General features: G+C 44.3%; 1 protein-coding gene across 1 annotated transcript in view; it reads left to right on the forward strand.

The window, feature by feature from the left end:
* LOC126442630 (mucin-5AC-like) overlaps nucleotides 1–16,327 on the forward strand; it is a 44,524-nt gene that overhangs the window by 13,807 nt on the left and 14,390 nt on the right. The window contains exons 2-3 of the mRNA XM_050090717.1: nucleotides 6,060–6,467; nucleotides 11,460–15,349. Of these exons, the coding sequence (XP_049946674.1) occupies nucleotides 6,060–6,467; nucleotides 11,460–15,349 (4,298 nt within the window). The remainder of the gene's footprint in view (nucleotides 1–6,059; nucleotides 6,468–11,459; nucleotides 15,350–16,327) is intronic.

The following is a 16,327-nucleotide window of genomic DNA, read 5'->3' on the forward strand; positions in this document are numbered from 1 at the left end:
CTTTAAAATAATAATAAAATCATTGCATGATACAGAGGACCTAGAATGGCCCGATCAGTGCTCCCCAGTGAAGCAGTTCACACAAACGGTGCTCCGCGGCTCCGAGCGCGCAACCCCTTACAGAATGCAACACAACCACAGCGACCCGGAGTACTACCAGAACCACCAGGCAGTCAACCAAAATCGTACTAAGCCAAAACAAGGACAGACTTTTAAAATAACGAGACCTAGCCCGGGCCGGACAACAGACCAAATGCCGGGAAATCCATAAGAAACCTCAGCCAACTTAATACCAAAAGAACAATTTATGAACAATATGCAAAACACGAGACCTCTCAGTCCAAAGGCTTCCCTTTAGTCGCGAAGGTGGCTCCGACCCGCCTGCTGAGGTGCCAAGCGTCGTACGGAGTGGCGAAACGAGCTTAACCTTCCTTAACGGAAAGCGGAAGCACCGCAAGACAAAATAAACCCCAATGTAACTGAGCAAGGCAAACTAAGGAGTGCCACTTTAAGAGTATGCATTTGAAGATCAAACATTAAGCACCCAGACTAACGTGCCACTGAACGACGCACTTCCATCACCGGCGTCTCGTAGAGTACGGAGAGCAGCGTAGCCCATCGATATACATCCGTGGGACGGTCAACGAGGATAGCAATCCCAGCGACGGAGAGAGAGGAGGACGAAATGACATCCCGCCGCACATAGAAGGTATTTCAAACTCAGGCTCGACAAAGTACAACAGGCGAGATTTTGCTCCCCTTGCGAATCAAGTTAAACGGCTCACCACGCTGATGTCCACACTGTTAACCGCAAAATCACGGTCCGGCCTTCCCACTCTGCGTCCAGACGCAAACAACCCCAGCCGAGCCGAACTGTCTCCACGCCAAGGCAGCCACGTCTTCCCTCCTCACACGCCTCCAGCTAAGATCCGACCACAAAACACACCCAAGGGGATGTGTCCAGAAACGGATAGAGCTATATATATATGGGATATCACCCTCAACAGCATCGGAACAGGCCGAGGAAGATGTGGTGAGTGTCTGCTCAAGTGGGGCAAATCTGTGACTGGTGCGGAAACACAGACAGGCATATGTGGCACCTGTTGATACGACGTGTGCAAGTATCAGCGTCCCTTCGAAACACAACAGTTACCAAATACACTCTGGAGAGATGACGTAGATGGCAATACATATACGAAGGTTACAAAACTACTACACATCTACACACTTAAGTGCCTGGCAGAGGGGTCATCGAACCACCTCCACAATAATTCGTGTTTTCCGTGCTCTGTTCGAGATTGCAGTAGTAAAGAACACCTATATCTTGCCGTGCGAGCTCTGATTTCCCTTATTTCATTCTAACGACCTTTTTCTCCCAATGCTGACGTAGTGGCTGCGAGATTAGAGGCGCCATGACACGAATCGCGTGGCCCTTTCCGCCGGAGGTTCGAGTGTTTATTGTCCATACTGATCCGAGCACGGGGTTCACAACCCGAACCACACGCCACTGTTAAGCACTAATGAAGGACTGGGTCCCTTACTTCGACTGCACGTAATTCATTAAGGTCAATCCAACACATTTATGTCAAACAACATAAATGAAGTTACATCTGAATCTGTGTTTTTTTAATCTCTGATATCAATTTCAATATCAGCTGACTTAGTGCGTGAAGCGCGAGTTAAGCCAGTAACCAGATAAACTAAACAATTCTCCATAATTCAAAAGAAACAGAGAAACAAAATGAATCAATACACCCCACTGACAAATATCCAAAAAAACCTTACAATACTACTAAAAAGAATATACACTGAAGTGGGGAGCAGTCTTCACCTGACAGAACACTTCAAAATGAGTTCAATAACAGATGCGTGCCCCAGAAAACAGCGAGACATTAAATGAACTTCATTTCATGAATAACAAATACTCATTGCAGTTCAAACAGGAGTGGCGTAACGTTAGTGTCCCAAAGAAACAGGTGCTAATTCTGAAAGAACATATAAAAAAGAAATTGTTTAAATTACAGCATTAAGGAATTCCAAAAGATGTCCAATCGAACACACCCCCCTTTCCAGTTGAGCTACAAATCTTTCCCCTTTCTAGGCTGAGCCAGAAACACAGAATGCCACAGAAATCTTACAGGACACCCGGAAGCAGTAACAGACAAGGGGGTCGGCACCCACAAGTAACACAGGCTAAGAGTCAGGCCGGGAGCACATCCTACGAGTACTTGTCCACACTACGCTCACCACAAACTGCAGACATTCCGGCCGAACATCCGCTCGCGGTGGCTGCCAGAAGGAAGAAGCAACCTACCTTACGCCCGAGCCACTACTCCGCCAGTCTCACCAGCCGCCCCAAACCGACTGCCTCTCGCCGACTGCCTCTCGCCGTCCCGCGCGCCCCAGCCGAAAAACCAAAGATACTCATGCCCGGGGACGCGCCAAAGATAAGCCGATCGCTGATCGACCAGCCATCAGGCTCACGTACACAAAATTACGCTAAGTAGTGTGTAAGACTAGCGACCCATGACCTCAGCAGTTTGTGTGTGAATTCCTAAGGGACGACATTGATCAATATAGGGATGTTCAAGAGTCAACACAACATCCCAGTGGAACTCTAAATTTGGTTACAATCAGCAGTCATCTGAAATTGACCCTTTAACACATTTTCAGAGTATTATCCAACTCGTTCTCCCCCAGACATTCGCCTTACTGGTGTGACACTTCCTATTACAACAGATAAAAGTATTTGTGCATTATGTGTTTGTATCATGACTCATCCAATTTCACTGACATCCCTCAGTTATGAAATTATACGATGCACTCTGCCATAGGTCTTGAGCTGGACAGACTACATCATTGTATGCATACTCTATGCTAGGCAACCAACGATTAAAACTCCCTACGTGTGCACTGTGTACTCATTGACGATTTAAAGCAACACCTTTGTTGGCACATGGCCGCTAAACCTAACGAGAACTAGATGAAGATGAAATGCTTGTGTGAAAAACCAGCGTACTGTGAGTCGCCTATTGGCTTGAGGGAGATACGCACTGAATTTGTTGCATGTCAAAAAGCTTTATTTGGTAAATACTGTACACGTAATTAGAAGAACGGAATCCTTTTGCTTATTCAGGGGGAGGGATATCACATACACGACATTCAGTGAAAGCGGTAGCACCGTCTTCATATTTGACGATGTTACCGTGGAAAACAAAGACCAGATTCGAAAATATTTCTGTTTCGGTCGTCATATGGGTGCTGATTTATTTTCTCTAAGTCATATCCCTAAAAAGCTGTTTAGTGATTCTGGAATAACACAAACCTCATTATAGCCTTCAAATAAGACAACTTCAATTTAAAACACATTTACCTAGCACATGTCGGAACGAACGTGTCGTTCAATGACTTTGTAAAGATATGCTCAGATTACTGGAACCATTTACAGTATGGGTGTCTCACTGATAAAACAAGAAAACCTGAGTGACAGTAGAACAGGTGAAACTTTCAAGAGAACAGGGAATCAGCGATCATAAATCGGTTACTGCATCGATGATTTCAGCCGTAAATAGAAATATTAAGAAAGGTAGGAAGATTTTTCCGTTTAGCAAAAGTGACAAAAAGCAGATTTCAGAGTACGTGATGTCTCAACACAAAAGTTTTGTCTCAAGTACAGATAGTGTTGAGGATCTGTGGACAAAGTTCAAAACCATCGTACAATATGCATTAGATGAGTATGTGCCAAGCAAGATCGTAATAGATGGAAAAGAGCCACCGTGGTACAATAACCGAGTTAGGAAACTGGAACTTCACACCAAACATAAACATAGCCAAAGCCTTGCAGACAAACGAAAATTACGCGAAACGAAATTTAGTGTGAGCGGGGCTATGCGAGAGGCGTTCAATGAATTCGAAAGTTCTATGTGCTGACTTGGCAGAAAATCCTAAGAAATTTTGGTCTTTTATCAAAGCGGTAGGTGGATCAAAACAAAATGTCCAGACACCGTGACCAAAATGCTACTGAATCAGAGGATGACAGATTAAATGTCTTTTTCCAAAGCTGTTTCACAGAGGAAGATTGCACTGTAGTTCCTTCTCTAGATTGTCGCACAGATGACAAAATGGTAGATATCGAAATACACGACAGAGGGATAGAGAAACAATTAAACTCGCTCAAAAGAGGAAAGGCCGCTGGACCTGATGGGATACCAGTTCGATTTTACACAGAGTACGCGGAGCAACTTGACCCCCTTCTTGCAGCGGTGTACCGTGGGTCTCTAGAAGAGCGTAGCGTTCCAGAGGATTGGAAAAGGGCATAGGTCATCCCCGTTTTCAAGAAGGGACGTCGAACAGATGTGCAGAACTATAGACCTATATCTCTAACGTCGATCTGTTGTAGAATTTTGGAACACGTATTATGTTCGAGTATAATGACTTTTCTGGAGATTAGAAATCTACTCTGTAGGAATCAGCATGGGTTTCGAAAAAGACGATCGTGTGAAACCCAGCTCGCACTATTCGTCCACGAGACTCAGAGGGCCATAGACACGGGTTCACAGGTAGATGCCGTTTTTCTTGACTTCCGCAAGGTGTTCGATAGTTCCCCACAGTCGTTTAATGAACAAAATAAGAGCGTAGCCAATAGTGTGATTGGAGTGAAGAGTTCCTAGACAACAGAACGCAGCATGTCATTCTTACTTCGGAAGATTTCTCTCAATTGAGAGTGATTTCAGGTGTGCCGCAGGGGAGTGTCGTAGGACCGTTGCTATTCACAATATACATAAATGACGTTGTGGATAACATCGGAAGTTCACTGAGGCTTTTGCGGATGATACTGTAATATATCTAGAGGCTGTAACAATGGAAAATTGTACTGAAATGCAGGAGGATCTGCAGCGAATTGACGCACGGTGCAGGGAATGGCAATTGAATCTCAATGTAAACAAGTGTAATGTGCTGCAAATAGATAGAAAGATAGATCCCTTATCATTTAGCTACGAAATAGCAGACCAGCAACTGGAAGCAGTTAATTCCATAAATTATCTGGGCGTAGGCATTAGGAGTGCTTTAAAATGCAATGACCATATAAAATTAATCGATGGTAAAGACGAAAACAAAGGAAGTGGGTTACAGTACACTTGTTCGCCCTCTACTTGAATACTGTTCAGCAGTGTGGGATCCGTACCAGATAGGGTTGACAGAGGGGGGGGGGGGGGGGGGGGGGAGAGAGAGAGAGAGAGAGAGAGAGAGAGAGAGAGAGAGAGAGAGAGAGAGAGAGAGAGAGAGAGAGAGAGAGAGAGAGCAGCGCACATTGTTACAGGATCATTTGGTAATCGCGAAAGTGTTACGGAGATGATGGATAAACTCCAGTGGAAGACTCTGCAGGAGAGACGCTCAGTTGCTTGGTATGGGCTTCTGTTGACTCTTCGGTGAAGGTATGTTCTCGAAACTTTAAGCAGTATATTGCTCCCCCCTACGTAGGTCTCGTGAAGAGACCGTGGGGATAAAATCCAGGGATTAGAGCCCACACAGAGGCATACCGACAATCTTTCCTTCCACGAACAATACGAGACTGGAATAGAAGGGATGACCGATAGAGGTACTCAAGGTACCCTCCCCCACACACCGTCAGGTGGCTTGCAGAGTATGGATGTAGGTAACCGTTGCCCGACTCCAGATGTCCAGGGCGACTTGCCTCCCCACGTATGCCAGGGAATAGATGCATCAGCAGAGTGATCCCTGTGTGGTCAGCAGACCACAACTAAGAGGGTACTTGTGGCCCCACCACAACGGACTGGCTACCTTGCTCGATATCAGGTGCAACCAAGCAAACAGGTCGATTATCATCAGAATAGAAAGTCATACCGCACAGGTGATGGAAATGTACACACCCAGGAGGGTGACTGCAAAACAGTTGGAGAACGAGCAGAAGTGCAGATCCACATTGACGAAGGACATGATTAGTCTCAGTGCATGATGGACACAATGCACCTTGAAAGGTCCCCTTCCCCAGTTGGCTCGCTCTTCGGGAAAATGTTGAAAAAAAGAGACCGTCACAGAGACCGTCACAGAGACCGTCACAGAGACCGTCACAGAGACCGTCACAGAGACCGTCACAGAGACCGTCACAGAGACCGTCACAGAGACCGTCACAGAGACCGTCACAGAGACCGTCACAGAGACCGTCACAGAGACCGTCACAGAGACCGTCACAGAGACCGTCACAGAGACCGTCACAGAGACCGTCACAGAGACCGTCACAGAGACCGTCACAGAGACCGTCACAGAGACCGTCACAGAGACCGTCACAGAGACCGTCACAGAGACCGTCACAGAGACCGTCACAGAGACCGTCACAGAGACCGTCACAGAGACCGTCACAGAGACCGTCACAGAGACCGTCACAGAGACCGTCACAGAGACCGTCACAGAGACCGTCACAGAGACCGTCACAGAGACCAAATCGGGTGAGGCTCCTTTCAGTCGCATCTTAAGACAGGCAGGTATAGCTCAGGCCTATTTTAATCCCTGGACCCACAGGGGGTGCAGTCCATGTTAAACGGCAAGGGGTAGCCATGTGCCAGGATGGAGGAAGGCTGTGGGTATTCCCAGTGTGACAGTCACCAAGAACTGCAGGGACACACCAAGTACTTTGTCACTGTAAGCTCTGTGTCTGGCTCTTGCACTGGGGTACGAGAAAGTTTCTTATCTATTTAAGTGGACTCTGTGACTTTATTCTTATAGTGAAAGGGGCCACATTATTACACTAAGTAATGAAATGTGTTTAAATCGACTCTATTTCTGAAATCGCAATACACTTCTAACATTCTCTAAATTCTGTAAACAACTTTCTTAATACAATTGTTTAAACAATGCCGGCCGGGGTGGCCGAGCGGTTCTAGGCGCTACAGTCTGGAGCCGCGTGACCGCTACGGTCGCAGGTTCGAATCCTGCGTCGGGCATGGATGTGTGTGATGTCCTTAGGTTAGTTAGGTTTAAGTAGTTCTAAGGTCTAGGGGACTGATGACCACAGATGTTAAGTCCCATAGTGCTCAGAGCCATTTGAACTATTTTTTGTTTAAACAATGTGTGATATACGCTATATTAGCCTACCATTGTGAGAGACTCCCACTCCATCAGCTCGACAGACTGAGCGAATTTCGCACCAATTTCAAAATGCGGGAAGGCAGGGGTTGGATGAGGTCGTGGTGGTGTGAACTAGGTTAGTTCGTCTCTGGATCTCAACGTGAGCACGCGAAATCCGATATTTCCACCAATAAATTTGAATTTTCCGCAGTTTTCACGGTTGGGGGACGGTTGGAGTTAAATCTATTGAGCTAACGCTGTTAACCTATTTTCCCACCATGACGTCGGTGTCACATTGCCACATCTATGGCCTCCATCTTGAATAAATTTGGCAACAACGCAGAAAGGGTGAAGCTGGCATCACAATGTCTGCCATGTTGTCAATTTATTATAAACTTTGTTTCGTTTTTTCGAAAAATGACTTTGTGAAACAAGAATAATTGTTTTTAAAAGTAATCAAATAGGGTTTTGTATTATTTATAGTATCCATTAATCTCACCAGTAATCTAATTATGAATAGTAGTTTCTCTGCTTTTGTATCCAGAATACCTTGGAAGAATACTCAAATGAAAACTCGGGATATATCGGAACTTGGTGGCAGATAAACCTGTGCAAGTACCCTAGTCTGTCACTAAGCCATATGTCCACAACATCCCTTTTTTTGGGAGTTGCGATGTAACAAAATAAAAATGATGTTATTCAATGCAAAAGTTGGAATTTGTGATTGATGAAACAGTAAGCGAAATCTCAATGGTCAATCTATGATTCTTATGACAATTGGCGTAAGATATTGGATTATGAAATTTGAATAGTCTTTACTTGGAGTTTCGCGTGGCTTGAAGCACTCACAGCTAGCGTGCTGTTGATTAGCAAATTGCATTATCGTCTTTTTAATTACTTCATGATCGTAGACACGATCATACCCGGTCGTGAAGTTATTGCTATGACAAAAAGAATTTCCTAAGGGACCAGAAAGTTCTTGAGGGCGCAAAAACAACTAACATGACAAAAAAGGGAAATTCAATATTAAAGCTGATGCAAGAAGACGATAAAACAGTTTTTTTTTTCAATCTAACACGCACGTTGGACTGCTGATCTTGGTGTCTGTAATCTTAGTATTATTTTCATTTTAATTATGCGTTTTGCTGAGGAGATAATAGGAATAAGCACTGCTAACTGATGCAATATTTCCAGAACATTTATTATAACTAAAACGTATCTTACCTTGTATTTTGACATGAAACTGTACTACAATGACGGTAGATTTTTATGTCCATTGAGCGCTCTTTTATGTAGCCATTGTCCTCTTGAGTCACCCGTGAGTCGTCACGATAAGTTTTAACAGTTATTTTTACACTTCACTCAGACGGAACACGTTTTTATACATTTAGTAAAAAATTAGATCAGACCGCCATAAATCTGCGTCCGTCTTACGTAAGAGAAACAGTACAAGTGTTTAGCGCTCAAAGCTTCATTTGTTCCCCAGCCAACAAGGTGCTAATGAGGAATGAGAGACATAGCGTGATGAAATAGGTTTAATAATGAATAAAAAAAATAAGAGTGCGGGTTGGCCACAATAATGCGTTCACTACGCTATTTGTAGTAGCTAAGATAGAAACAAAGCCCATGCCTACTACAGTAGTACAAGTTTATATGGCAACTAGATCTCCAGATGAAGAAATTGATTAAATGTATGACGAGATAAAAGAAATTATTAAATTTTCGTCTCTTTTCACTACCTGAATAGTCATGGGTGACGAATTCGTCAGTAGGAAAAGGAAGAGAAGGAAACGTAGTAGGTGAATATGGATTGGCGGAAAGAAATGAAAGAGGAAGCCATCTGGTACAATTTTGCACAGAGCATAACTTAATCATAGCTAACACTTGGTTCAGGAATCATAAAAGAAGGTTGTATACATGGAAGAATCCTGGAGATACTAAAAGGTATCAGATTATATAATGGTAAGACAGATTTAGGAACCAGGTTTTAAATCGTAAGACATTTCCAGGGGCAGATGTGAATTCTGACCACAATTTATTGGTTATGAACTGCAGATTGAAACTGAAGAAACTGCAAAAAGGCGGGAATTTAAGGAGATGGGACCTGGATAAACTGAAAGAACCAGAGGTTGTACAGAGTTTCAGGGAAAGCATAAGGGAACAATTGACAGGAATTGGGGAAAGAAATACAGTAGGAGAAGAATGGGTAGCTCTGAGGGATGAAGTAGTGAAGGCAGCAGACGATCAAGTAGGTAAAAAGGCGAGGGCTAATGGAAATCCTCGGGTAACAGAAATATTGAATTTAATTGATGAAAGAAAATATAAAAATGCAGTAAATGAAGCAGGCAAAAAGGAATACAAACGTCTCAAAAATGACATCGACAGGAAGTGCAAAATGGCTAAGCAGGGATGGCTAGAGGACAAATGTAAGGATGTAGAGGCTTGTCTCACTAAGGGTAAGAGATACTGCCTACAGGAAAATTAAAGAGATCTTTGGAGAGAAGAGAATCACTTGTATGAAATATCAAGAGCTCAGATGGCAACCCAGTTCTAAGTAAAGAAGGGAAGGCAGAAAGGTGGAAGGAGTATATAGAGGGTTTATACAAGGGCGATGTACTTGATGACAGTATTATGGAAATGGAAGAGGATTTAGAAGAAGATGAAATGGGAGATATGATACTGCATGAAGAGTTTGACAGAGCACTGAAAGACCTGAGTCGAAACAAGGCCCCGGGAGTAGACAACATTCCATTAGAACTACTGATGGTAGTTTTGTCATGACTGGCTCTTCCAAGGCCATCTGGTGAGCAAAATGTACGAGACAGGCGAAATACCCACAGACTTCATGAAGAATATAATAATTCCAATCCCAATAGAAGCAGGTATTGACAGATGTGAAAATTACAGAACTATCAGTTTAGTAAGTCACAGCTGCAAAATACTAACGCGAATTCTTTACAGACGAATGGAAAAACTGGTAGAAGCGGACATCGGGGAAGATCAGTTTGGATTCCGTAGAAATGTTGGAACACGTGAGGCAATACTAACTTTACGACTTATCTCAGAAGAAAGATTAAGTCTACAAATGCTAGAAACGTAGGTCTGCCTTTTCTTAGAGTCTTCCAGTTAACTTTGGCGAAAGCTTTCTCTCTTTCAAATTCTGAAGGTGGCAGGGGTAAAATACAGGGAGCGAAAGGCTATTTACAATTTGTACAGAAACCAGATGGCAGTTTTAAGAGTCGAGGGCCATGAAAGGGAATCAGTGGTTGGGAAAGGAGTGAGACAGGGTTGTAGCCTCTCCCCGATGTTATTCAATCTGTATATTGAGCAAGCAGTAAAGGAAACAAAAGAAAAATTCGGAGTAGGTATTAAAATTCATGGAGAATAAATAAAAACCTCGAGGTTCGCCGATGACATTGTAATTCTGTCAGAGACAGCAAAGGACTTGGAAGAGCAGTTGAACGGAATGGATAGTGTCTTGAAAGGAGGGTATTAGATGATCAACAAAAGCAAAACGAGGATAATGGAATGTAGTCGAATTAAGTTGGGTGATGCTGAGGGACTTAGATTAGGAAATGAGACACTTAAAGTAGTAAAGCAGTTTTGCTATTTAGGGAGCAAAATAACTGATGATGGTCGCAGTAGAGAGGATAGAGAATGTAAACTGGCAACGGCAAGGAAAGCGTTTCTGAAGCAGAGAAATTTGTTAACATCGAGTGTAGATTTAAGTGTCAGGAAGTCTTTTCTGAAAGTATTTGTATGGAGTGTAGCCATGTATGGAAGTGAAACACGGACGATAACCAGTTTGGACAAGAAGAGAATAGAAGCTTTCGTAATGTGGTGCTACAGAAGAATGCTGAAGATAAGGTGGGTAGATCACGTAACTAATGAGGTATTGAATAGGATTGGGGAGAAGAGAAGTTTGTGGCGCAACTTGACTAGAAGAAGGGATCAGTTGGTAGGACATGTTTTGAGGCATCTAGGGATCACAAATTTAGCATTGGAGGGCAGCGTGGAGGGTAAAAATCGTAGAGGGAGACCAAGAGATGAATACACCAAGCAGATTCAGAAGGATGTAGGCTGCATTAGGTACTGGGAGATGAAGCTTGCACAGGATAGAGTAGCATGGAGAGCTGCATCAAACCAGTCTCAGGACTGAAGACAGCAACAGCATGATGAGCTATGTTTATGCAACCTGTCCATAACAAACATTACCAAAGCTATCCCAGTGAAATGAGGGTTATTTCATTTATGCGAAAAATAGACACATGTTACCCCTTTTTTTTATACAGAGAACGATTGCAGAGTACATGAAGCGAAGAGGGAGACCTATTCTTATCCAGTCTGCCCTGAAATATAAAAATTTTGGCAAGCACCAACGAAAAGCACCAACGAAAAGCACCAACGAAAAGCACCAACGAAAAGCACCAACGAAAAGCACCAACGAAAAGCACCAACGAAAAGCACCAACGAAAAGCACCAACGAAAAGCACCAACGAAAAGCACCAACGAAAAGCACCAACGAAAAGCACCAACGAAAAGCACCAACGAAAAGCACCAACGAAAAGCACCAACGAAAAGCACCAACGAAAAGCACCAACGAAAAGCACCAACGAAAAGCACCAACGAAAAGCACCAACGAAAAGCACCAACGAAAAGCACCAACGAAAAGCACCAACGAAAAGCACCAACGAAAAGCACCAACGAAAAGCACCAACGAAAAGCACCAACGAAAAGCACCAACGAAAAGCACCAACGAAAAGCACCAACGAAAAGCACCAACGAAAAGCACCAACGAAAAGCACCAACGAAAAGCACCAACGAAAAGCACCAACGAAAAGCACCAACGAAAAGCACCAACGAAAAGCACCAACGAAAAGCACCAACGAAAAGCACCAACGAAAAGCACCAACGAAAAGCACCAACGAAAAGCACCAACGAAAAGCACCAACGAAAAGCACCAACGAAAAGCACCAACGAAAAGCACCAACGAAAAGCACCAACGAAAAGCACCAACGAAAAGCACCAACGAAAAGCACCAACGAAAAGCACCAACGAAAAGCACCAACGAAAAGCACCAACGAAAAGCACCAACGAAAAGCACCAACGAAAAGCACCAACGAAAAGCACCAACGAAAAGCACCAACGAAAAGCACCAACGAAAAGCACCAACGAAAAGCACCAACGAAAAGCACCAACGAAAAGCACCAACGAAAAGCACCAACGAAAAGCACCAACGAAAAGCACCAACGAAAAGCACCAACGAAAAGCACCAACGAAAAGCACCAACGAAAAGCACCAACGAAAAGCACCAACGAAAAGCACCAACGAAAAGCACCAACGAAAAGCACCAACGAAAAGCACCAACGAAAAGCACCAACGAAAAGCACCAACGAAAAGCACCAACGAAAAGCACCAACGAAAAGCACCAACGAAAAGCACCAACGAAAAGCACCAACGAAAAGCACCAACGAAAAGCACCAACGAAAAGCACCAACGAAAAGCACCAACGAAAAGCACCAACGAAAAGCACCAACGAAAAGCACCAACGAAAAGCACCAACGAAAAGCACCAACGAAAAGCACCAACGAAAAGCACCAACGAAAAGCACCAACGAAAAGCACCAACGAAAAGCACCAACGAAAAGCACCAACGAAAAGCACCAACGAAAAGCACCAACGAAAAGCACCAACGAAAAGCACCAACGAAAAGCACCAACGAAAAGCACCAACGAAAAGCACCAACGAAAAGCACCAACGAAAAGCACCAACGAAAAGCACCAACGAAAAGCACCAACGAAAAGCACCAACGAAAAGCACCAACGAAAAGCACCAACGAAAAGCACCAACGAAAAGCACCAACGAAAAGCACCAACGAAAAGCACCAACGAAAAGCACCAACGAAAAGCACCAACGAAAAGCACCAACGAAAAGCACCAACGAAAAGCACCAACGAAAAGCACCAACGAAAAGCACCAACGAAAAGCACCAACGAAAAGCACCAACGAAAAGCACCAACGAAAAGCACCAACGAAAAGCACCAACGAAAAGCACCAACGAAAAGCACCAACGAAAAGCACCAACGAAAAGCACCAACGAAAAGCACCAACGAAAAGCACCAACGAAAAGCACCAACGAAAAGCACCAACGAAAAGCACCAACGAAAAGCACCAACGAAAAGCACCAACGAAAAGCACCAACGAAAAGCACCAACGAAAAGCACCAACGAAAAGCACCAACGAAAAGCACCAACGAAAAGCACCAACGAAAAGCACCAACGAAAAGCACCAACGAAAAGCACCAACGAAAAGCACCAACGAAAAGCACCAACGAAAAGCACCAACGAAAAGCACCAACGAAAAGCACCAACGAAAAGCACCAACGAAAAGCACCAACGAAAAGCACCAACGAAAAGCACCAACGAAAAGCACCAACGAAAAGCACCAACGAAAAGCACCAACGAAAAGCACCAACGAAAAGCACCAACGAAAAGCACCAACGAAAAGCACCAACGAAAAGCACCAACGAAAAGCACCAACGAAAAGCACCAACGAAAAGCACCAACGAAAAGCACCAACGAAAAGCACCAACGAAAAGCACCAACGAAAAGCACCAACGAAAAGCACCAACGAAAAGCACCAACGAAAAGCACCAACGAAAAGCACCAACGAAAAGCACCAACGAAAAGCACCAACGAAAAGCACCAACGAAAAGCACCAACGAAAAGCACCAACGAAAAGCACCAACGAAAAGCACCAACGAAAAGCACCAACGAAAAGCACCAACGAAAAGCACCAACGAAAAGCACCAACGAAAAGCACCAACGAAAAGCACCAACGAAAAGCACCAACGAAAAGCACCAACGAAAAGCACCAACGAAAAGCACCAACGAAAAGCACCAACGAAAAGCACCAACGAAAAGCACCAACGAAAAGCACCAACGAAAAGCACCAACGAAAAGCACCAACGAAAAGCACCAACGAAAAGCACCAACGAAAAGCACCAACGAAAAGCACCAACGAAAAGCACCAACGAAAAGCACCAACGAAAAGCACCAACGAAAAGCACCAACGAAAAGCACCAACGAAAAGCACCAACGAAAAGCACCAACGAAAAGCACCAACGAAAAGCACCAACGAAAAGCACCAACGAAAAGCACCAACGAAAAGCACCAACGAAAAGCACCAACGAAAAGCACCAACGAAAAGCACCAACGAAAAGCACCAACGAAAAGCACCAACGAAAAGCACCAACGAAAAGCACCAACGAAAAGCACCAACGAAAAGCACCAACGAAAAGCACCAACGAAAAGCACCAACGAAAAGCACCAACGAAAAGCACCAACGAAAAGCACCAACGAAAAGCACCAACGAAAAGCACCAACGAAAAGCACCAACGAAAAGCACCAACGAAAAGCACCAACGAAAAGCACCAACGAAAAGCACCAACGAAAAGCACCAACGAAAAGCACCAACGAAAAGCACCAACGAAAAGCACCAACGAAAAGCACCAACGAAAAGCACCAACGAAAAGCACCAACGAAAAGCACCAACGAAAAGCACCAACGAAAAGCACCAACGAAAAGCACCAACGAAAAGCACCAACGAAAAGCACCAACGAAAAGCACCAACGAAAAGCACCAACGAAAAGCACCAACGAAAAGCACCAACGAAAAGCACCAACGAAAAGCACCAACGAAAAGCACCAACGAAAAGCACCAACGAAAAGCACCAACGAAAAGCACCAACGAAAAGCACCAACGAAAAGCACCAACGAAAAGCACCAACGAAAAGCACCAACGAAAAGCACCAACGAAAAGCACCAACGAAAAGCACCAACGAAAAGCACCAACGAAAAGCACCAACGAAAAGCACCAACGAAAAGCACCAACGAAAAGCACCAACGAAAAGCACCAACGAAAAGCACCAACGAAAAGCACCAACGAAAAGCACCAACGAAAAGCACCAACGAAAAGCACCAACGAAAAGCACCAACGAAAAGCACCAACGAAAAGCACCAACGAAAAGCACCAACGAAAAGCACCAACGAAAAGCACCAACGAAAAGCACCAACGAAAAGCACCAACGAAAAGCACCAACGAAAAGCACCAACGAAAAGCACCAACGAAAAGCACCAACGAAAAGCACCAACGAAAAGCACCAACGAAAAGCACCAACGAAAAGCACCAACGAAAAGCACCAACGAAAAGCACCAACGAAAAGCACCAACGAAAAGCACCAACGAAAAGATTCAGCATTACCTGCGTACTCGTTAAGTAGTAGGATATGCTACGTGGTAGCAGAAAATGATCTTCACGCGGTAAACAATGAATGCAACGAGTGCTGCGAAATCTGTAGTTTTCCTAATGAGGAGAAAGTTTGAAAGAATATGTATCTTTATTTTTAGGTTCACTAGTGAAAGTAGAGTCAATTCATAAAGCAGTTGAGTCCCATAAGATTTCACACACATTTTTGCACACTACTGCTAAGGTCATCAGTCCCTAAGCCTACACACTACCTAACCTAAATTATCCTAAGGACGAACACACACACCCATGCCCGAGGGAGGACTCTACTGCAGTTATGGACTGTGCGGCTGGTCCCGGCGGAGGTTAAAGCAGTTCACTGGACTTGACCAAAGGAGTGACCATTAATTGTAAATATTAGCTCGTAAGTGATCAACTATTTACAAAAGAATACAAGTCTTTCTGCAGGAAACCTGCAAATTTGACTGTTTTGTAAATGAACGCTATCAACGAAGGAACTGAGCACGAATGCTGTGTGAAGATGCACACTAAAGTGCGACGTGCATTATAAGAATATCACTAATACACACTGAACAGTTAGTGTTATACTGCACGTGTAAAAACACGTCAAGGCTACGACAATAGGTGCAACGCAAAGCTCAGTGTTTTTCTAAATGCAGCGACAGCTAAAAACATTCGTCGTCACTTCCCTGTCAAGTGCCTCCCGTGAGGCTCACAGGTAAGTATGGAGGCAGCTCCAGGGGCCGGCTCCTCCGTTGGAAAACGCGTGCGAGGCGTGTGTACCGGTGCACTCGCGTGATACGAAGTTCACAAGGGAAAAAAAAGAAAAAAAAAAAAGAAACCGAGCGAGGTGGCGCAGTGGTTAGACACTGGACTCTCATTCGGGAGGACGACGGTTCAATCCCGCGTCCGGCCATCCCGATTTAGGTTTTCCGTGATTTCCCTAAATCGCTCTGGGCAAATGCCGAGATGGTTC

Source organism: Schistocerca serialis, unplaced genomic scaffold (genome assembly GCF_023864345.2).
Source record: "Schistocerca serialis cubense isolate TAMUIC-IGC-003099 unplaced genomic scaffold, iqSchSeri2.2 HiC_scaffold_1393, whole genome shotgun sequence".
Lineage (NCBI taxonomy): Eukaryota > Metazoa > Arthropoda > Insecta > Orthoptera > Acrididae > Schistocerca > Schistocerca serialis.